General features: G+C 43.8%; 1 protein-coding gene and 1 long non-coding RNA gene across 2 annotated transcripts in view; one reads left to right on the forward strand and one right to left on the reverse strand.

Annotated features, from left to right (window-relative positions):
• Positions 1–18,021, reverse strand: part of rtn4r (reticulon 4 receptor) — a 35,381-nt gene extending 17,360 nt beyond the window's left edge. Inside the window, exon 1 of the mRNA XM_061279668.1 lies at positions 17,506–18,021. Within this exon, the coding sequence (XP_061135652.1) occupies positions 17,506–17,527 (22 nt within the window). The 5' untranslated portion in view covers positions 17,528–18,021. The remainder of the gene's footprint in view (positions 1–17,505) is intronic.
• LOC133154232 (uncharacterized) lies at positions 5,609–10,492 on the forward strand. The gene is made up of 3 exons (XR_009714445.1): positions 5,609–5,995; positions 7,362–7,460; positions 8,645–10,492. It is a non-coding gene; the product is annotated as an uncharacterized LOC133154232 (long non-coding RNA).
• Positions 18,022–23,884: the final 5,863 nt, after the last annotated feature.

Raw genomic sequence — 23,884 nt, forward strand, 5'->3', positions numbered from 1 at the left:
CCCTAATGGCTTTTTACACCTCATAACATCATCCATTGAGTCATTTATTCTAATAAGGGTCATGAATGAACTGGAGACAATCCCAGCTGGCTCTGGGTGAGCTGCCGGCTACATTCTTAGAATGTAAGCCCTTGCCGTATTTTCTCATTTTCTTGCATGAAAGCGATCGAGTCGTTTCAATTGTTACCGATTAATCGGACGGTATTGGCGGTTTTAAAATCGTCAACGATCCGCTCCCCTAACTTTATTTCTAAAGCATTTTAAAAGCAACCAGGGTAGGTATAGCTAAAGCCAACAGTCTAATTATTTTCTTTTCCTAAATGGAAGTAGAGCTAATTCAAGGTTCAGCTTTTTTTTTCTTTCCTTCCTTTAATCATAGCCCCTTTTCTCATTTGTGTCCATAAAATTATTGATGCACAGGTTTGATCATTACTTTCAGTCATTATTAGTATAATTATTCAACTTCTTTGTACTTGAGTTTTAAATGGATTTCTTTGAGGTGATATGGCTTTACATGATCACATTAAGCTCTCCTTTTTTTCTGGTTAATTATTCTCATTTTTAAGTCATGAAAGCTGAATTTGTTATGCCTTAAGATCAGATCTTTTTGAACAGATTTCTTTTGAAAAACTTGATAAATACAGATGAAACGTTTTAAAAACCAAACGGCGGATGTAGGGATGGATGGATGGATGGATGGATGGATGGATGGATGGACGGACGGACGGGCGGGCGGGCGGGCGGGCGGACGGACGGACGGACGGACGGACGGACGGACGGACGGACGAATGGATAGCCTAACATCAAAGTCATGCTACCATAATAGAAAGATTCATTATTTGAAAGATGAAAACAATTTCACCCATTAACGACATCACTCATCCGCTTCTCCATTTTGTATTTGCCGGCAGCACTTATGATTAAATAATGTGCAATGTTGCGGCGCTGTAAAATACCAGCCTCAGACAAAGAAATGACATAAATGGTAGGGATGCACCGAAATAAAAATTCTTGGCCGAAACCGAAAACCAAAAATGAGGAAACCAAGGCCGAAAACCGAAAACCGAAACACCGAAAGAAATGTCAGTTATTAGAACCACAGCATTTATGGCTACATGTGTACTAACCTCACTAAAATCAAGGCATTGCAATAAACCAGTTACGAAAGTATGAAAATATTTATTTAGCACTGACAACAATGCACAATATAAATTAAAATTCAAAAATAAAATAAAATGTTTAACTTGACCCAACTCATGTGTACATTAAATAATAATTTACAGGCTTATAACTGACTGTAAAATTAAATATGTTCTCTTATAAAAACACAGAGAACTTTCTTGCCTTTTCAAAAACGTCCCCCACAGACGGAGTGGGCGTGCTCGGTGTCAGTTTCCTTTTCTGTGTCGCCTTCTTCTCATATTCAGAATGGCGATCGGGATGTTTGGATTTCAGGTGATGAATTAAACCCGACATGGAGAAACTTTTTGCAGATGCACCCCTTTCAGCATTGCATGTTTTGCAAATCGCTATCCGTGGGTCTTTCTCTGAGATAGTGAAATCAGTCCACACCGCAGACTTATCCCGTTTTCCCGCGTGCTGGCTGCGCTGTTTGCTCACGTCATCACAAGTTTCGGCCGTGTTGTTTCGGTGATTTAGGTCTTTCGGCCAAAAACCGAAAATGCACTTTTGGGTCATTTTCGGCCGAAAATTTTCGGTGGCCGAATTTTCGGTGCATCCCTAATAAATGGTCATGATCTATCATTTTCAAAGGATTTTTCTCAATGGTGAAAGTCACACAACTGCGTTTCGTTTGGCTATCATCTGCCTAACACGGTTATCAATAGTGTTTTGAGTAGCTCGAGAAAAGGGTCAAGCACCCCCATTTGTTTGATGCCCAACACTAAAAGAAGGATATGAATCCTCCAGATATGTGAGGATATATGTATTCCCGGTCAATAATGGTGTAAACACAGCGGACGCTATGGCAACACAGACTAGCAAGCCCGTCCGTCAGGCAGTGAGATGAAAGGGCATTAGTCCAAATATAACGACTCATCGTTAAGTGATTGTGTGCCTACATTAGATTAGGACGTCGTAAATACAATGTCCATGTTCATCCAATAAAACAGGGCCCAATGACACACCCCAATCGCCCCTCACACCAATGCCTTTGTTATCCAGATATGTGGCCCGATTCTGATATAACGTTAGCTAGCGTTAGTTGCTCAAAAGTACATCTGCGATACGTGGCGGCTTGAGAGCACCTGGTGTTTTATTTCTTTTCAATATTTCAACCACTCTCCGACTCAAGAGACAACTATTTTCACCTTACAAACCTTTCAAACACATCCATTATAATGGACTGCTTATCTTCACGATGGCATATCGTGGCATAATCAAAATACAAATAAAGCAGTCAGCGTCTGGCACATCAGGAACAAGCTATGACTTCTAATCAGTCATTTAGTTATTTTCAGCATTAGTTTGCCCGTCTTTTGATGAAAGTGAAATCGAGCATGCAAAACAATGCTCCCGATATCCTATTAGCTCGGATCTCAGCATATCTGCCTCCCATAGTGGAACAAATTGGTTGTCTTAACTAAGACTCCCTGCACAGTGCATGATACGTGGAAAAAGGGGTCAGGGGAGGACAAAAGTCCCAAATATAGTCAGGATTTGTCTCCAGTGATGCTCAGCTAACCTAGAAATTGACATGAGGTCCTGGTCTTGGGTTTCAACATCGTCAGTCAGATGAACAAAAAAAATAAAATCCTGCGTTGACAAGATAAGTAGCTGGCCTTTTTGCTGGGGAAGCAAAGCAGTCTATTACGCCAGGGTGTACGGTCTCCTTTTTGATCCAGCCTGCAAGCTCAGGAGGAAAAACGCAAAGTCATCTCCTTATCGACAGGGGGCGAGGACTTTGCGGATTACGCTTTTTAATGTATTTCCCCCTCAACTGAATATCACAGCACACAAACCAGGATAAGCAATCAACAGCGACAAATCTCCTCGTAATGCGAAATGAACTAAGAGACCCGAGGCGCTCTCTAAACGCTGCAAGTTGAGACGCTGTTGTCGAAAGCAACAGGGAAACGGTCGGTCTCTGTGCGGTGACGGGAAAGAAAAAGAAGAAAAAAAAAATCAACAAATTGCTCCTCAGCCAGTCGGATCGGGCAGAAAGTGACAGTGCGTCGTCGCTCGCCGCCTCCCCCTCGAGGTTAATGGCCCGCCGGGGGAACTTATCTGATTGGACCTCGCACTGAAATCGACACTTTGAAGATCTTAGCTCGCCATTTGGAGTCTATTCGCTGCGAGAGCTCCGAGTTCCTCACCAGCGGTGAGACGAGATCCACTCATCGGAACAGAGGTCGATGATAAAGTATCTGCTCATCTGGGGAGAGTGACATCTCGTAACGTGAAACCGCATCAATCAGACCAGATGAACGCACACTGGCACCGAAATGAAGACCCTCGCTCTGAGGTCAAGAGGCCGGTCGATGTCAATATTTTCGTCTTTTCATTCATGTCGTCACGGAAGATGGCCTTTCAGTCTCATGAAAACAGACTGAGGCCACCACAACACAATAGTGCAGTCGAATCAAATCAAAAACTATTTGAACATTTTCAGCTGTGATGAATCTCATTTTAAAAAAAACCTAAAGGAAGTTATAGATGACCAAAATAGCACAGAATTGTTGAAATCTGGTTAAACCAGGGATTTGGGGGGGGGGGGGGGGGGGCGTGGCTAAAACAGGCCCAATTACGCAATAGGTCCTCCTTCCCTCCATGTGCTCATCATCTGAGCATGCTTTGCTTTAAAACATGTCTTTAATGATTGTAATTGTCATTTTTCATTGGCAGAATTGTTGCTTTCTTGTCGAGTCAAGATTTTCCAAAACATCCCACCACCTGTTAAGTCGTTGACTCCCATCTCATTGGTGGCGTAGCCAATAAAGCGGGAATGCAAACAGGATGAAGCCAAGCACGCTCCCCGAGGCAACTTGAGAGCAGCAGATGTTGCGCCGCGGTTCACGTTAAGCACCCATGTCATCCGAATTCTCAACATCTTTTCCGTGTTGCCATTTAGCAGCACGCCACCTTCAGATTGCGGCCAATTTGCCACGTGCTGTGCGAGCGTGCGGCCTTGCGTTCAAAGTGTGAATAACTTGACAGGGTGTCCATTTTTTTTTTACCTTCCTCTCGCAGCTACATAGATGTTTTCCGTCCAACAGGAAACCCCCGCAGTTAAACGCTTGGCTTTGCCACGTAACGCATGTCAGTTTTAGAACGTGGGACTTTTTAAAGCACTCAATTATTTTCGCCGTCAGACTCGATTGAGCAGAAATGTAAAACATCATTACAGCCATTGTGTCACTGGCATGTCACGGGCTCACTTTACATTTGCTTTGGGGTCACAGTTAGAACAAAAAGTGATTTGAAATTGGAGAGCAGCGGTGAGCGCTTTTCAAATTACGAGCAGCCTTTACAGACTTTGGCATTCATTGCAAACCAGCAGCGTGCGTGCGGCACGTCATTAAGGACCGACAAATACAAATTTCCCGCACGTCGTTTAGCCTTACAACCTTGTATAATTTGAAATAGAGTGGAATCTATTTAATGCCGATGAAAATGAAGCGACAACCTGACATCGGTTCTGTGGGAACATGCCGCATTACCCGCTTTGTCGCTGAAAGCAATGGTCACATTTACACCTAGTTGTTAGAAGTACGCGTACGCGATTACGGCGATGTGATGCTAAAGTACGCTTTTACGCTCCAGCACTCGACAATAGTTTCCGACAAATCCGTTTTGTACAATCTAAAAAAAATAAAAAAAAGGCCATGAAGACACAAACTCCTTCCTCGCAGTGAATATCGGAACTGAGTGAAAATAAGACACATGGGGACTCGCAATGTACTGTCAAAGGTCAAAGCAAAACAAAGAGGCAGCAGCTAACTAATAGATGAGCTCCTGAATAATTGCAGCCGCGCCGCTGTTTTATCGTCCAAAGAAGTTCTGTGAAACCTCGCAGCGTGTTTAAAAATTGCATGCTTGTCATCTGTCTTCTTTTGCCACGCGGCCCATTTTGTAGTCACGCTCACAAGGCAAAAAAAAAAAAAAGCGGCCAGCCGGAAATACAGCGCCTTGAAAAAGTATTCCGAGCGCTTCTCCGCCATCCTGCGGGGACGTTAGCACGAATGGCCGTTTAGTGTTTTCATGGCTTCCTCACAAACAGGTTCGAACAGCTCTTTGGCTAGCCACTGTGCGGATAATGACACATATTACGCAGTCACACCCCCATTTATCATCTCGCTAACAGCGTTTCTAAGCCAATTAGCCAAGTCAATATGGCGGCTCTGTTATTACCGACATTATAGCGTCGGTAAATTACCTCTACCTGCACCGGCGTGACATCGTTGTCGGGCAGTTGGATAGCAATCCCGTTGACAGATTGATGGCGCAATATCTCGGGCTTGGTGATTCATGGATACTTCGGGCCAAAAAAAAAAAAAGTTACATGCAAAGTGGAATAGTGCCGAGGAGGCACGGCCAATTGGAAAAGTTGAAATAGAGCCCCTCATGCAGAATAGAAGAGGTTGAAGAGGGCAACATTAGTATGCGAGATTCTCATCTGTCTGTCTTTGGCTTAAGTAGTGGCGTGGCGCACGATGTCAGGGCCATGAAGACTCAAATATTTGTTCCCCTTGGTCGGGAACCTCAAGGGCTCCCAGGGTCCCCTCGGCTTTACTGATGAGTCACCTCCACTCTTTTGAAGGAGTTACACAAGCAAGCAAGCAAGCAGGCAGGCAAGCAGGCTCAGTATTCCGCTAGTAGGCTGCCGCCAAGTTTCTTCCAACCCACGCTACGCCACTGCTCTTGACTGTTCCGTCACCAGCCCGACATCATCATCATCATCACCTGTGAGATATTTTTGTTCCTGCTTTTATCTGCTCTACTGGTGACAGCGGTGCCGCGTGGGGAAAGAGCAACGGTAAACGAAGTTTCGACAGCGGATCTCAAACATGAAGCTGCTCACAGTGTGTTTACTTCTGGAAAAGGGGGCACGATTGCAATCGACTAAGTTTGAGAGCAAACCGAGGCGAGCGTCGAAACTTTCAAAGAAAGCCGAAGCTGACGTCGTATAGATTGGAGTCGAGGTGACAGAGAGTGTTTTGTCCGGCTCGTCCTATTTCCCTCCTGATGCAAACGACTTTTGATGGTTGGCCCATATGGAGTTGATCACAATCCTCCAGTGACGCTATTCTGAGCAAGTTGCATATGGTGCCATTCTTTTTTAAATGTCCACATTTGGGATGGTGTGTCAGCTCAGCACAAGCTCATTTTCACCAAACGGAGAAAGAAACAGCTGCACTGTCTGGAGTCTGCCGCCGGAGTGAAAAAAAAAAAAAACCATCATGAAAGCAGTTATTTGAAGGGCTTGTTTTGAGCATTATTTGGCATGCCAATGAAAGAGCGAGGACATCTGGGAATGACTCCTGGTAATAACCCAAAGCCCGCTCCTCCTAGTAAACACTGAAATCATTGCGTCTCGTTAGGCTTTACTGCCTGATGCAATCGCATAACTTTCCCTCAAGTGTGTTATTTCCTCAAATGCACGCAAGCTTTACCAAGCTGGATGTTACTGATAGACGCTTTTGGGATTGAAATGGAAACTGGGAAGATTACTCTCTGGGTGTCATGCAATTATCCGTGGATATTATTTTAGCCCGTGGCAATGAAACTTGTTTAGTAACCTTCAGTCATGTGATTTACATCCTTATTATATTTGAATCGTCCCAGGTTAAGGCTCATTTTGCATCTCGTTTTTCGGCGAGCATCCGTACGAGAAAATCCAGATAAGCGCAAGTCGAGCGACATCGCCGTGAAGACGGGAGTCAATCTGGTAGCGGCGTGTCTTTGTCTATTCCTCACAGTGGGAAGAATATTATGCAAAGTCGCCATAATATCAAGTCGTTTTGTCTCTTTGATGGACGTTTACAAAGTCTTCCCGCCTCCGATTTTTCCAATGGAATGACAAATGAATTGCGGTGTGAATTGACTGTAAAAAAAGAAAGAAAGAAAAGTGAATGTTGCTATGCTAATGCAAATAAGCATTAAATAAAATGTCAAGCAGTACAGTAAATGACGCCCACCAACGACTTCTCGCGTTGTCATAGGACCAAACAAACCAAATTCGTAAAGGCCGGAACAGAGAGACCAACTCCCCAATTAGCTTAGCGTTAGCAAGAACCAAGCTGGTACGATTTCTAATAAAGTGGACTAAAAGCAAAATAAAATTTAAAAAAATACGAAACTAAGAAGACTCTTTTGCCGTCTTTTTCCTAATGTGACTCCAGATCGGGAATTGCCACTGGGTCGGACAACAGAACAAGAGTCCCTTAATCTCATTCCTTGATGAGCTGGAAAACACCTAAGACTTCAGCTTTAATACGCAGGTAATTACTCTCATCTTGCCCTGCTGTTAAAATGAGCCCCGCTGCCACTGCCTCTTGTGTTTCTGTTATCTGCACATAAACGCATTAGCATGTGCCCCCTTTAATGACATTAATTAGCTGTAAATTGAGCTGATTTGCCCGCTAAGTACTTGAAAAGTCAATAGCATAACACAGGCCTAATATATGCACGCGTGACGTCTAGCTAGTGCGGAAGGTGGCGCAACAAGGGAAGAAGTGCCGGCGGGCTTGATGAGCCTATTCGGTAATAAAGAGGCTATCGTGTATCCGTTCGCTTCTCTGATACGTGGGGAGCATAATTACATTGCTACTCTATTGACAGACGATATCTTTTCGAGAGACTCAATTATGCAAAAAGAAAAAGGAACGGAAGAAATGAGGATACGGGGGGAAATAGATTGGCGACACGCACTAACAAAAGTTCTCTAATGGACAACCTAAGCTGTTCTGTAATGGAGGCGGAAATGACAGATGATAGGACAAGAATGGCAATGTCCGTAGCATTTGAATCCCAATTACAATCCTGCCTGGCAGTGATGACTTACTCTTTACAAGCTGTGTTTTCCTCATCCCAACCCATCCTGTAGTTAGATTCCAGATGAATCGGGCCGATCGATTGTTGTGAAGCTTGAGAAAATATTTGGCGTTGATCTATGTTGCCCAAGGTTAGAGGACAAAGAATCGACAAGGATCGTTTTTTTTTTAATATTCCCAAAGTACCGTACCTGACGGGATTCTTTGAGATTATTGAATGGGGGGGAGAAAAAAGTCAGAGGAGATGCCGTTTTTAAATTTGATATGTAATGCAAACTGTATAAAATAAAAACATGAATGAAATAAATAATAAATAATTTAAAAAAAACATCTAGTATATAAAAAAATGAATAAAAGCCAGATTGTGGAATCACCGACACACCAACCATGTGTGAACTAAATAAGAGTTTTCAAGACCTTCGGGTCAGGAAGACGAAGCCCACCGGAGCCACTGGGGGATTCCGCTGGTGGCCAGAAGCGGGATCACGACACGCATTAAAGCCATGTTGACAATGATTGCGCAATGACTCCTCCGCCACTCACTCTCGCAGCGCTCTCAGCAACTAATGCCGATGGTTCCTAATGCACTCCGCTTTTGAAATAAAAGCTTTCTATTACGGGCTTGTGTGCAGATGGAATCCATTGACGGGAAACGCCGGACCGCAAGTGACCTCCTTGAATTTCCGAAGGCATACGGTCTTGACCGACATAGCCGCTCGCTTTTAATGGAAGACTACCTCCGCCGTGGAATGCGGTTATCGGCAGGAGGGGCTCATAACTCAGGCAAGTTTTCCCGACAGTTTAATGCCTTAATGGCAGCTGATTGGTGGCATTGATTAGCCTTTGTGAAAGGCCCGCAGACAGGAAGTCATTTGTCATTCAGTGCCGGTCGTTTCCAAACCCTCCTTTATCCTAGCGTGTGAAAAAATACCGAACTGGGATTGGATGTCTGGATTCCCAAAAGATGGAATGAGATTTAAAAGGCCCGCTGAAAGATCTGTGTCAACATGATAAATGGAACATTTTCATTCAAACGGGGATGACTTGATTTAGAAGAGTGAAAATGTCAAACTTTTAGACATGCTTAAAGAAAATCTGCTGTTTTGCCAGCTGGGGAAAGATGTTACTTTTGCTTTTTTGCCCTTGGTAGCGGTCGGAAGTGTACAATTCTCTTTCTTTTAAGTCGAAAGCCAATATTTGGTTAACCGCCGCTCCCTCCCCCCAGTGCCTGACATCAACTAACAAGGACCTTTTGCCATTTACTTTTGTTGCACCGGGATTTCATTCAACTCTAGCGGAAATGCATCCCAGCACTCTTATGTGACTGAAATAGAAAAAGGAGCACGGGCAAGGAAACAAAAGGCAGCCAGACATGAAAATAAACACTGGATTTTACTTCAGCATTTCACATCTACTGATGAATTCATTGGGAAAGCTTGTGGTCGCCGGATTATCCTCAACCTGTGGTCCGCGGCTGTCTAGTGGTCCGTGGCGGTATTGCAGGTGGTCCGCGATATTGGAAATGGAAAATAGTTTTTAAAACATTTTTCAAAATTAAATGGATTTATTATTTAGACGATTTATTTTCCAGCTAATTTTGTGAATCATTTACCCATACAAATGATGTCAAAATAGAATTAAATTAAATTAAATACAGATGCAAATATGTAGCCTGTATAGGTCTATCTTCCTTCGGTGCCAAATAAAATAAGTTTCCGCCAAAGCAGTGGTCCCCGAGTTGCCTCTTGGTTACAATGGTGGTCTCTTGGACAAAACCGGTCGGTTTAGATGATTGAGAGGTGTCATTCACTTCCGAGGCGGGGGAGCCACGACCATCGCAAAAAGCGTAATAGAAGAGCGACCACTCAGGGCCGATACAACGGGAAAGCGGCTAATCTTAGTTCTTTTGTGTCTTTGATACAGTCGTCAAGTAGTTTTGCAGCGTCGGCAAGTCTCTTCAAATCCGAAGAGAGGATTGTGGGGTTTTTTTTCCCCAAAGTTAACTACGGGAGCTGTGAAGATTCTCCTCAATCTGCCGTCTCAACCGCACGAGTCAGCAAGCAGCGGGGTGTCGGAGCAACGTGCGTGTGCTTGTCACGCTCCTTTACAGCTAAACTTTGGAGCCACATCAAAGTGGATGATGCGCCTCCATCTTTCGCCGTATAATGTCCAATGTATTCACGCGCTGGCCTTTCAAGGCACGGCGGGACGCTCGTCGCCGTCAGGCCCTAAACTCCATACGCAAATGTCTTGCCGGGAGGAACCTGTCATTTACCCGCTGAAGAATTTATTGGAAAAGCAGCGGAAATTTTTCAGCAGACAAATGAGTTGAAAAATGCAATAAATGGAAACACGCCGACGGTTGTTTGACTCATTAAAAAATCATGTCGCTAAACCTCAGCACCTCTGATGAGGGGGGGGAAAAGCGCTGATTTGTCAAAGCTCTAATGTCTGTCAACAAGTCAATTTCTGGCGCTGGTCCCGGGATACCGCCGTGAGACCATCAAGAACCGGTTTTCTCACGCAGGCACCGCAAAGGAACCTTCATGGTAATTTGTTTACAGCTCAAAGACGGAGTGTCGGCTCCGCTCATCGTCCTCACCGGAATAATTGCCGTAATGATTTGGGAGCTTTCACCAGGCAACGTCAAAAAGAAAAACCCAGAGCATTTTCTGCTGTGCAACACCGATGCATTCCTTTTCCCTTCATCCTCGTCCACTCAATTATTTCTCCAAGCGCTGAACGGCGAGGAAAGCCCGTGGGAATTCTTATTTGCCACTTGGACTCCTGCATCCAATGCAGGAAAGCCTAAAATGGAGGCAGAGGAAAGACTCTCAATGTTGTCCTTTATGACACAGCGATAGCAAGCCGGTATCGAAATCGGAGCGAGACCGGCGCAATTAGATCCGTACACCAATATCTGTTTTGCTTTACTTCCGATGGTAATATTTACAAATATTTTAAAATGAAGAAAGACTTCATGAAAACTTTTTAGCAATTAGCAACTCCATGATGTCGCTGCATTAAGGATGAAAACGTATCGATCTCAGTATTCACTAATATCGGATCGATACAAAAATATGCTGAGAAATGAAAGCAAAACAAAAAATATGCTGAGGAATGAAAGCAAAACAAAAAAAAAAGAATCTGATCATGCTTTCGTACGGTGCGCACCGCTTGACTTAACAATTTGAGCTGAACATTCATCAATGAGATTTCGTTGTGAATATTGCATTTGCTACTTTCTACCTAACAGCAGGCTTTCCCAAACTGAATTGGGTTTCGCCCCGAAACATGACATCCCATCAGATCTTGTTCAGCATAGTAAATAAACAAATGAATAATAAACAACATGCAAAGAGACCGCGTCACAACTCGAGAATTTCACCCACATGAAAGAGGCGTTCAAGGGAGCGAATATAATTTCCTCATCGCGTTCGACAAAATTGTCGGGCCTGTGCCTGACAATTAAACCATGGCAACGATTCAAACGTACAATAGCCAACTCCACAGATAACAACCAATTTGGGAGAGAAACAAAGCGATAAATATGTCATCTCTATTTCTGGATGAAAAACAAAATACATTTCGGACAGATGGAGACAAATATTGAAAAATTGGTTCAGTCCGGAAGAGCCCGCCTTGGGGATGTGACTTGGTGTAATACGGGTACCCTGCTTCATCTTCCTCCTTCTTTCCTCGAGTCTCGCAGATTGCAGATCATCTTAAATAGACGTCGTGGTAGGCAAGATGCGGCCACATTCAATTTCCCACGGCCGGGGGAATCGGCACTTACATCTCGCGGTGTGTACGAGAAGATGAGTGACAGATTTAGAGAGCGAGGGGATCTCCGAGGTCACAATTGAGGAATGTACCCGTCAGACGATCCGCCGTGTTCACCATTTGCATTTGAATCAAAACGCTCCGGTGAGATTACCCAAAGTGAAAATTAATTCACGTCCAAACTCCTGGCCCAGTTGTGTCATCTCAACGACACGATTACGCATTTTCAACAACCCGCTATCGATTTGTGTATGAAAGAAAGTTGCTCGTGCAGACAGACATTTTATGGAAGTCCTGTTGAAAGATCAACAGATCAATTTTTCCTGAGCCAGAAAGTGACAACCTATTTCCTGTCACCGACTCCCTGTTTGTTTTAAAACGATTCATCTCTCCTCGGAATACAAGTAACCAATTACATTTTTTCCGCCCTGACTGCTTTGACTTTCACTTTTAATGATTTTATTTGGAGGGATTTTACTTTGCGACAATCTCAGTTGCAGCTACGGCACAGGAGGAAAAAGAAAAAAAACAAAAACAGGGTGGAGAAATAAAGTAAGTCGCCTCAGCAAAGAATGATGATCTCCTGCTTCGAGACAAGTCGGTTTCTCATTCCGCACCAGACAGGAGAGATGAAATATCACAGAGTGGCCTGGAAGGAAAGAAAATGGACATATAGGAAATGTCCCGAGCGGTCTCGATAACACCCTTGGAAACATCCAAAGGGTCGATTAAACCTCAGCTGCGAAAAGTTTTAGGATTCTTTACCCACTAAAGACTTTTATGCCTTGATTTAGTGATGGCCGCTAATAAAAAATGTGCGTCCAACCCGCACAAGCTAATTAGCCATAGTCAGTGAATTTTAATTGTCGCTAGCTTTGTGACATTGCTTCTCGTGTGAAATGATTTTTACTTGTTTCCCTCGCCGTTCCTTTTTTCCTCCCAATGTACATTTTTAACATTTGTTGATTTGATTTTTTTTTAGTTCAATTTATAAGCCCAGAAAAATGATACAGAACATTATTAGCAAATATTAGCGATAGCTGCATCCAACCCGAGCAAGCTAATTAGCCATAGCCGCCAGCTTTGTGACCTTGCTCATCACGTGAAATTATTTTTACTTGTTTCACTCGCAGTTCCTTTTTTTCCCCTAAGGTAAATTTTCAATATTTGTTGATTTTATTTTTTTCAGTTCAATTTGTAAGCCCGCAAAAACGCTACGTAAAGGGAAGCAAACGGTAGAACGTGACTGAGTTCTGCCTAGCGACAGGTAGTATTGCAAATATGCGACCGAGTTGGTTAGGAAACCGCCATCAAAACAAAGCAATTCCATTCATCAGCATTCAATCCATTCATTTATCTATCAGCGTGGCACCGCTGCTTGCTAAAATCTGCTCGGGCCTACTTTGACAAGGGCTCTATTCACTGGTCTAATTTAAGAGCTGCTTCTGCTTCTGTCTGATTAACAATTTACCGGGCCATCAGTCAGCCTCCTCCATGGCGGCCTCATCAGTGTCATCAAGGCGCAGGCGGCGGGCGGCCGGCGCCGTGCGCATTTGCAGCCAGACCCCAAACGCGACGGAAACGTGAAACGACACGACAGACAAACAAACAAACGGGCGATTTGTTTTTAAATGTGTATTCTCACGGCAGCCAGGGCTCCAACTGTAATGCGAAGCTCATCTTTGTCGCCGCTGCACATTTTCTGCTCACATTTTTCACGCGGAGAGAGAGGCTTGACCCGCTCTGTCATGCGTAAGCACCTTTAAAAGGATTATGATACAGTGTCACAGTAGATTTTTGTAAATAGACCTTAAGAAATCCTCCTTGAGACGGCATCCGCCCCAGCACGATGAAGATGCATCGTATTCAATCACCGAGGGCGCCCTTCTCAAGTCGAGAGTCAGAAGAAAGACTGCGCTTTGTTCCGACAAACAGTTCAACAATTCAAGAAGGATTAGCTTTGCTTTCTTTGGAACAAGAAAAACAAACAAAAGGGATTTAAGCATCCATACACTTGTTTGGTAAACAAAATGAGGAACTCGGTGGTTCCTAGTATACCGTGTTCCGATCAAAAACACGTCGAGTTTCATTTTAATATCGGACCTCTTGTTCAATAGATGGTAAATATTATTTGGAGCTCAAATGAATGACTACATCTACACTCTGAAAAGTAAACAACCGCAAGAAAATTCAATTAGCCTACTTGAAAAGCAGCTGGAAGCCCGGGATGGCAATCTCATTCCAATTATTTATAGCCGACTGTAGTCTCGCCATTTATTATTTCCATGAACACAACATGTGCCAACAAACAACCAGGCCGGCCAATGCAACAGATTCATTTGCATATTCGTACTTTTCCTCTGCAATAGTTCTGTCTGGTTCTTCAGGTTAGTCAGACATCCGCTCGAGGGAAACAAATGAGCTCTGCACTGTATTCTTAAATATTGTTATTCATGAAGTCAAAATGAGTGACAAGATCCATCAGTTTGTTTGTAAAACTCATCTTCATCTCAAGCGTAGGTGAGATGAAGATATACGTATGTACCAGTTTTACATTCTGTAATGCTGGAAGGAAAATGACTTTGACACCCTGCTTGGCCGCGCTAACGTGTGTAGCATGTCGACGCTACACAAAGGGTGCAGCCAATTAACGGGATTCCCTGATGGGCTCCGCTCATTGGGATGCAGTCAACAGCTCAGATCCACCTCCGCCCGCCGCGGTCCATCACTGTGACGGAGACGTTAATAGCGCCAAGCCTCCGTGGCGCAAAACACTGACATCTTCATACCCAGCTTGAAGCATTTTGGAGCCGTGTAATGAATCTAAGGCTAATTGAAGGTCACTTGCTAGTATAGCATAGCAACGTTGCGGTTTGACATTGGTTCTTTCTGTGTTTTTTGCTCTTTGACATTTGAAATCTCAGCACTTGGCAGTGTGATTGATAAGTCAGCGATATTGATTAACTACACTCATCAGACAAACAGACATCTTCCACTCATTTAGCTCCATTGCTTCAATTCACGCTTTACATATGCTAATGCTAATGCCTTGTCCGTTCTGTCGTCTTGTTTCAAACCTCAAATGGAGATTGAGAGCAAAACGAGACCCTTCTTTATTCATGATATTGGCGTGAAAGGCAAACGGGAAGTATTTGGCCTGGTTTGACTTTGCCAAAGTATTTGCGGCATGTATGAAAGCCATGAGCGGCTGGCTATCCGAGCAAATCTGCTAACATTGGAACATTCCATCGTCCTGCCTGGCTCCAGATGCGCATTTGAATGCACAAACACAAAGCTGCTTTTCTGCTCTTTATATGCACGCCCACCCAAACACAAAGGTGGATCAATTTCACATTTCCGCTCAGCCTTGCAGAAGATGTCACCTTTCATTGTCAGTTTAAGGCACCGTGTTTGATCCCACCTAACGCCTCTATGCAAATCAGCCATTGTTATTCTTTGCCGCGCCTGTCCTCGTTTTCTTTGCGGCGTGTGATAAGTCCCCGACAATTATCTCTCCACCTCAGATGATGCATCCTGTGGCCTATTTCCTAAAAATAGGCTGGTGCTTTTTTGGCACTGCCACAACACAAAAAAAAAAAAAAAAAAAACACTTAACTCATTAAAGACAAACATTAAGCCTGACTTTCTCGCGGCTTTATAACTGCTGGAACTGAAAAGCATTCTGTTCTGCCCTAATGGTTTTAGCCATTCAGTTGGGCTTGGTTGTTTGTTTGGATTTTGTCTGACAGTGGATAAGAAACGCTATGAGCAAGAGCTTTGCTGCTCAGGCATTGATCAGGTGAGGGGGGGGGTCGTCCATTTCCGTCCTACCACAATCTGACCCTGGTTTAATACCAGTGAACAAGATAATCTTTCTATTAAAAGAAAAACTATATATATATATATATATATATATATATATATATGCTGCTGTCGACCCCACCTCACATCCAGAAGCTCACGCTTAACTAAGCGCCCAACCTGAGTCCAACTCTTGACAGCTTTTTTTGCCATGACATCATTGCTTCTCACACTTACAACTTTGTTCTGATGTGCCACAGTATCCACATGACCCCACTGCTCCTTCTCTGTTCTACTGTACATCTCACCTGCAAACCCATGAAAAGCCAGCGGATCAGTGGGAGTCGGTGCCAACAAAGGGGGTCTGCGCATGCATATGTATGACATGATATGACTTATCAAAGAGAATGCACAAGTAGGTGTGCCGCTTTGATTTATCTGCATGGGAAATGCAAAAATGGACCTGCCTTAATCTGCGGATATCTTCCCGTAATCCTGCACTTTTAGCCACGTAATGAGCAGCGCGAGGAGGAGTGGGAGTACGTTGCATAAGGGGTGTGTGTGTGCGCGTGTGTGTGCGTGTGTGTGTGTGAGACTGAGGGTGGGTCGTGTGGAAATTTTTATAGTGGTGGGATACATTTTATTCTGGGACCATATTTGTGAATCAAATCATCTTTCCCCGTTGATATGAATGGAAATTGCATTAATTTGTTCCAGTCGCCCTCTCCGAAAACATTTTAGGGGACTCTCAATCGGAAAAATAGTGATTAAAAATGATGAGACACCTGCTGTAAATAGAATATACAAAGGTAAAGACAAGTAGTGGCCATTTGGCTAGTTTGGGCCATTGTTTGGAGGGCCATTTTTAGTCGGGCAGCCAATTATGTTGGGTCGGGCCCAAGTAATGTTTGGCATTTTTTGCAGAGGATTTTAAATAATGTCTGTCTACATGTGTTGCTCCGTTGTTTGTGTTAAATCTTCAGAACATTGCAACTCTGACACGCTTAGCCCCTCCCTCTATGCCATTTTGACTAACAGACTTTCTTAAGGAAAACCTTTGGTGAACTTCAACCGGGAGGGAGTGACAACAAACAGCCTGAAGCCTCTTTCTTGGCAACAATTGTTCACTAACTGCCAAATTGTTGCTTGTTGTGAACAAAGTTGAGTTCATTGGCTGGCATATACGTATCGTGCTGGCATACAAGTCAAAGCGAAAGGAAAAAAAAAACGAAACTTGAAAAACTCCTGATGGAACAAAAAGGGGTTGTGTTGCTAAAACTATATAGTATGTTACATTCTGTGCGAACAGCAAAACACGAAACACAGGTGCGTCCTCCTCCTAGCCTGCGCCTCTCTTCAATGACCCGTGCGACTGGCTGCCAAGAAATGAGAATGTTGGCCATTTCCGGTGGGACTGGACTAGGGAAGCGCAATCCTCTGTTCATTAGAATTGCTCAGAAAGTCCAGCCTGGGCAAAAGCTCGCAAGAGCCAATTTTCTGTCACTCTATTTGGTCCACTCTACAGTGGGACCAGGCCACAAAAATCACCAATTATCAAGCGAGTGGCGGGCGGGGTGGGGGGCTCGTGCAGTGCGCGGTACTACTGAGCCGCCAAGTGGACTGTCTGCAAACTTCATCATAGGGGATCGAGGAGGGAGGGAGCAAGGGAGGGATGTAGGCCGGAGGAGAGCGGAGGGGTGGCAACAGCTTCCAGGTGCGTGCGCGCGCGCGCATACACGCGCACTGCATGCAAAAAAAATCAGCATGGAGTCAATCCCATTTAGTAAAAATGCATACTTCTAATCATCTAATAGTAGAACAATCTAATAGCAGCATCAGTGCGCATTAATCCATCATATTTGATTCATGTGCAAACTTTACACGCAGCCTTGTGTCTATCTCTACTCACCATCGGCAATAATGGTCTTCATGGTGTTAATAGTGTTGTGGAGGCTGCGTAAATCCAAGCAGATATCCACCTAGTGAGGAGGGAATGGGCAAATCCGGAGGTGATAAGGGCGAGCCCTGCAAACTTTAGCCGCGGCTCCCGCCGAGTGGGCAGCCCGGTCCGTGCACGCACCCGAGCTCAGTCATGGGGGCGACTTAGAGGAAAGAGTCAACGATAAACATCCACTTTGGAGATCGACGCGCTCGAGACACCCTTCGTCGCCAAAATATAGAGCGCCTAAAAAGAAAAAATGAAAGAAAAAAAGCTTCAACGAAGAGCTCAAGGTCCACGCACACAAAAAAAAACGGAAAGTAGAATCAGCGGTAAAGGCGCAAAAGCAAAATGGAATCCATATTTGAAATGCACATATCCTTCTGTCCCATGTTGTATAGTTCCCAAGTCGAAAGAGGGAAAAGTGGATGAATGCGCATGGATGATGCGCGCTAGTGTGCGCGGTGGTGTAGAAGGGGGAGAGGAGGGGAAGGGAGGCGTAGGAAGGGCGGGGCTGCGTGGAGGAGAAAAAGAGAGAGAGGCAAAAGGAGAGAATCCCTAAATAAATGTTTTATGTGTCCGTATCACGCTACGAAAATATCCGCCTGATAATCTGAAACGATTTCCGTTTTAAGAGAGAGAAACAAAAGTTGCCTTCTTAACTGCCTTTTCTGCCTGGTTTCACTCGAGCCCTCAAGTTATTTTTAGAGTCGTAATCCCTAACGGAAGCGCAGACATTATTTTTCATGTAGAGAGCATTTTAAGAGTCAATGTGACACTTAATTGCTTATTCACACAGACATGTCTTGCTGCGCAGTGCTGCATGCTCTCTGATGAATCTTTTATGTGCAGCGGGTGGGTGGTGGGTAGGTTGGAAGGCTGGGTGGGTTCGGCTGGCTGGCTGGCTGGCTGGCTGGCTGGCTGGCTGGCTGGCTGTCTGGCTTGCCGGTGGGTGGCTGCCTTGCATAGGAAGGTGACGTGAGGCGAATTGATGCGGATCGGACACAAGGCAGGCACGCACCTGCATGCCAAAGGAGCTCGCAAAGAGACGGGCGGCCGGCCAGGCCTGAATTCTGGGACCTGGAGCCCCCTCACAGGGATCACGCCCTGCTTGAAGGCACACAAAAAAGAAAGAGAGGGAGGGAGGGCTGTTGTCAAAACGTGCCGAGGCTTCCGATATGATACGCTTATAGAAATGTTATTATTCTCATTGTGAATATCGCAAAACAAAACAAAAAACATACAGACGTTCCGTGTGCAATTGTAATGAATGTCGAGATAAACATACATAGTTGGCACCGGTCTGACGCTTTGGTGAGTTTGACGTGCTCGCAACACGCTGGCCAATTCTTAGCTCTACACCTCCCCCTACTGGTAAAGCGAAACGCATTTCAGAACCTTGGACAGCGCGTCTGTGTGACTCGCTGCATTACATCCAATACTAAACCGTGATTGTTGGGTTTCATCGGAGTAAGAAGAAGAAGTACTCAAATAACAGTAGTGTTACTTAAGAAAAAAAATATATTTACTTGATTAAGCACAAATATTATTGAAAACCTACGAGAGAATTCAATAATAACAATAACGTCAAATGCAAACATTGACATTCTTTTTTTATCATCGATGGTTAGAGTAGCAAAAAGAGTAAGAGTAGTGTTACTAAAGAATATTTATTTATTTATTTATTTATTTATTTATTTATTTATTTATTTATTTATTTATTTATTTATTTATTTATTTATTTATTTATTTATTTATTTAATAATTTGACTCTTAAATACTCTTCCAAAAGGCTACTTCAGTAGGTATTTAATTTTTTTAATATTTACTCGAGTACTGAGAAACAACACAATTCATAGTGGTCCAAGTTGCCAAAAACTGTAGTCAAGTAATAATACTTTAATATAAGATGACGCAAGCAAAAATGAAAATAGTTCTAATTAAAGCTGGTTGGGTGTGTTTGCTGAATATTTGATTCCCTCACTTCTTGTGTGTAGAATGATGCAATCTGGCATAACATCCGCCTGTCGTGAATGGAAGCGAGAGCCAGGTGGGATTCGGCATACGCAACAAGATAATCCGCCAAGTATATGCTAAACGCCATTGTCAGAAATATGTCAAAGAGCCGCTCGGCACGGCTCAACCGGCTCGCTTGGTGGGGGTGGGGGGGGTGTGTCGCCAGATGGCCGTGCGGAGGCGCAGTCCAAAGCCGGCGTCGTACGTGACCTGCCGGGAGCGAGGTCGTACCGAGAGCGGAGGAAGTGCTATCACCTTTCGCAGTGTTGTGCGGCAGCGTTGGTCGACAATATGTGTGGGCGGCGTTAATGTGCTTGCGTAATGCCGTCATACATATATGTTCCTTCCTTCGGCTACGGTACAGAACAACACGAGGATTCAAGGTGTGCTTTTCACCCACAGGCCATGCGAAAAAAGAAGCAATGTGACAAAAGGGCAGATGGGTTCTCAAAGAAAGAACTGTACGTGACAAAAGTCTCACAAAGGCCATCCAAAAAATATAGAGTGTATAATGAATGGGTCATGTGGCTATAATTTGATTTATAAAAATGAAAGAAATGAGACATTGAATAGCTTTTGAAAATCAATTCTTCTTCTTTTTATTATTTCTCTTATTTTTATTATTTATAATTATTGAGTGTATTGGAGTATTTCATATTCAAAGTGTAAAAAGTCATCTTTTTTTTAACCGTTTAAGGGCAAAATGTCTTCTAACCTTTTGTTTTGTTTTTGGCAAAACCCCAACAAATGCGGGTTCATCGTCGTGCCAACGAACGACGGCGCTTGAATATATTTCATTCATATCAGTAATGGAATGGGTCTCGCTGTCGGGCCTCAAAGGGCTTCGATTCCCCGGACTGACGCTCTGCTACTCTTTTCATCCTCCACTCGAAGGGATCAGAAAGGGGACAAAATGACTTTCTATGTTAATGTGAGCATTGCGGTCACCGCCATCGGCTCGCCAGTACAGTAAGTCGGTGTTAATTACCATTAATGGAGGATCCTCAAACCGCTCTACATGTTGAAAAGGTCTTTAATTGTCATTGAGGTCACGAAGGCAAAGCGGGAACCCGGAAAGCGTGACGATGCTGTTTGCCCTGATTGACCACACTCTCATTCTCACTTTTGAGTTCAAGAGTCGACCAATGCCGAGTGACAAGTTGTAGTGATGCAAGAAGAGGTCGGCATGACAAAAGCTGCAATCTTGCCAATGTGGAATTGCATCATCGGACGGTGATGTTGATGAACCTTCCGTTGAACCTTTTGGCCATAATTCTAAAAGGTGTGTTTGGTGCAAACACCACACTGCTCGTCACCGTATAGTTGGAAAGGGTAGTTGTGGCGTCATAGCTTCGGGCTATTTTTATTCAACTGGAACTGGGGCCTTAGACAAGGTGAGGGAAAATTGCAGCCGGTGTTAGCATGAGAAGTTCAGGCGTCTGCGAGAAGCAAAATAAATAAATAAATAAGAAAAAAAGGGCAGGAAAAGACGTTAACTTGGATTATCAAAAGCACTGTAAGCCAAGTTCGACTAAGTCATGGCTGCCATCTAGTGGTAATTTGTGATATTACAACTAGAGCATATTCGCCCCAAAAAAATTCCCAAATATTTATTCGTAGAATTTCTTGGCAGAAGAGCCACATCTATTGATCTTCTGCAAAATTCAGTTCACGCTCGCAAAAGATAATATTCATTCATTCATTCATTCATTCATTCATTCATTCGCAGCTGGCAATCACAAAAATCTATTCGTTCCTCTCTTGGTTCCGCCTTTGTGGATTGACAGGACAGAATGTTGACACTTCTTTCCCGCCTCCCGCTCATTCGAGTCATTTATCCCTCACGGCCCGGCCCGGGTCAGAACGCAGTCGGGTGACAGCTCCCTTTGGTCAGAAGCACGCCAGCCGTAATGAAATTGGTTTTTGTTTTTTCATCTGCTACATCATCAACTCATTAGAATGAAGACAATGTGGACTTGTTTTCATTTAGGCTGTCATTATTCCGATTGGCTCGAGCTCCTGCATGGTTTTATTTCCCGTCTTGATTGGGTTCAAACAGCAATAAGGTGCACGGCGGAGCTGCGGCTCATGAATTAAACACCTCGTCAGCCACGGCTGGCTTTAAGGGGGAGCCATGAAAGTGCGGCATGTGTCTTTGATGGTCATACATCAGCAGGCTTGACAAGGCTTTATTTCCTTGAGTCTGTCACAGAGTCCAGAGCAAATGCATTCTCCTGCAAAGTCACGTGCACAGGCCTGACCTTGATTCTCGCGCTTCCGTCTTCACGTCAGAGTCGCAGAGGGGGGGGAGACGAAGAGTGGTGATGCTTGGATCAACGTGGCTTTGTGCATCTGTGTCATGCGGATTGGATTTGTTCTTGTCTGTCTGGCGATACGGGCACCCATCGCACGTGTCAAGCACGACGTCCCTCCTTCTGTCTTTTTTTTTCTTTTTCTTTCCGTCAGACAAAACGATGCGGGAATCATCCGTCATGATTTCAACTCTCTTTAATGGTGCCGTCCAAACTTTGTGAAAAGAGCAGTAAAATGATCTTGCAAATCTGCAAAGCCAGTAAATGACGGAAATTGAAGTCATCAAGCTGAACATATTACGTAAGGATGTCATTACATCTGTTTATTCGGCTCTATAATTAGCATGAATCACAAGCTATATTGGCTGCCAGCTGCAAGATGTGGTTTGTTTTGTTTTCAAGTCATTTCCCATTCTTTGTGTTGATTGTACCAAAATGGACAATCGGAACATAAATGAGTCTGTTTCCTTTGATTTGCTTTTGCACATGATGAAAACATCACACTGACGTTATCTTCATTTATGATTGCCCATACAATAGTGGTGGTGGCCCAAGACTTTTGCACAGTTTACCATGAGGTAGAAAAATGAAAAGTAGAGACTGACAGAGGCTGGAGTATCTTTCAGAACGCAAAGGAGTCACAAGTGCGCCTCGCTTTTTAGCTTTGTCTTCCCAGGAGTTCTACAAAAACGCACGGCACCAAATTAACGAGGCTGGCAGTGGCTCGGGTATTGCGCAACAACTACAATATACTGGCTATCTATTAACGGACTCAAAGGTTAGCGGATCCTGCTTTGCCTCCATTGCAGCTGGATTGTCCTTGAAAAAGATTTTGCCTCCTATCTGAGCAAGCTGCTTTTGGTTTACTCACATAGGCTAGCTAGGATAGCGCTAGCCTGAGCGTTGGTATGGAAACGTAGATATTTATAGTTATCGACACGCCGGAACCACAAATGGTATTGCTCTCTTGGGATGCAACCCGACAGTCATTAAAAAGATGACCTCCGAGTATCGCAATATCACTTGCGGTGTACCGCAGGGATTGGTACTCGATCCTCTATTGTTTACTACTATTTATCGTTCTCTATATCTCTATATCCATTTTTCATCGAAATGATCATTTGATTCAGGTTTCCCCTCTCGCATAAAAGTCACAAAAATATTAACTTTAATGTCAGTTATTAGACTGTTTGGGAAATGTTTTACAAAGCCTCAGGAACATCTAACGATTCCTTTTTACACATATCTTTGTTTGATGTTCTTTGGCTCTTGCAAGGCTTACATTTAATATTATTTATTCATGAAGAAGACGGAGGATTTATGAGTCCTTGTTTAACAGTGTGTGGCCGTTGCGTTTGAAAGCACACAACTCCAGACATGCTATTATGTCTAATTTGCCTCCCTGGGTTAGGCACATACAACGGAACAATTTGTGTTAAAAATAAAAATAAAAAATTTGTGCACGTCATGTTGACAATCTCAAAAGTGGAGCTCGAGTAGTTTGGTTGAAATCCGATTCGACAACGCAATCCCACCTATGGAATTAGACAGTCTTAAGGTTGTTTATGATTTCCTGCCAGGCTGCGCTTTGTTCACACGCTGAAATCTCGGATTCAGATTGGATTACAAGCTTAGGTTCTTATTTTTTTCCCCGTCTCGTTCTTTTCTGGTATTATAGGCGAAACCTCAGTGAACATCAGATTTGCTTTAATTTTAGTAACAGTCTGGCGTCATCATTTCGTTAGAGTTGTAATGGGATGGGGTGATTTAGTAACCGTCTATTTGCTGGAGTCCTGTTTTTAGTTTCAAATGTGACCACTGCTACGCCAGATCATATAATGGCATCGGGCTAGTACTTGGATGTACACATGCTATCATGTTGTGAGATGCAGTCTGCTGCAGAATCCTACCAGGGAGATATTGCGATTGTGTGATAATACATAAATCCATCTCACCAAGAATTTTTTTTATTCCCCCCCCCCCCTTCAAAGCTTAACAAAAGAGGATATTAAGATTGCATT

The sequence above is a fragment of the Syngnathus typhle genome, linkage group LG5, assembly GCF_033458585.1.
Source record: "Syngnathus typhle isolate RoL2023-S1 ecotype Sweden linkage group LG5, RoL_Styp_1.0, whole genome shotgun sequence".
Classification (NCBI taxonomy): domain Eukaryota; kingdom Metazoa; phylum Chordata; class Actinopteri; order Syngnathiformes; family Syngnathidae; genus Syngnathus; species Syngnathus typhle.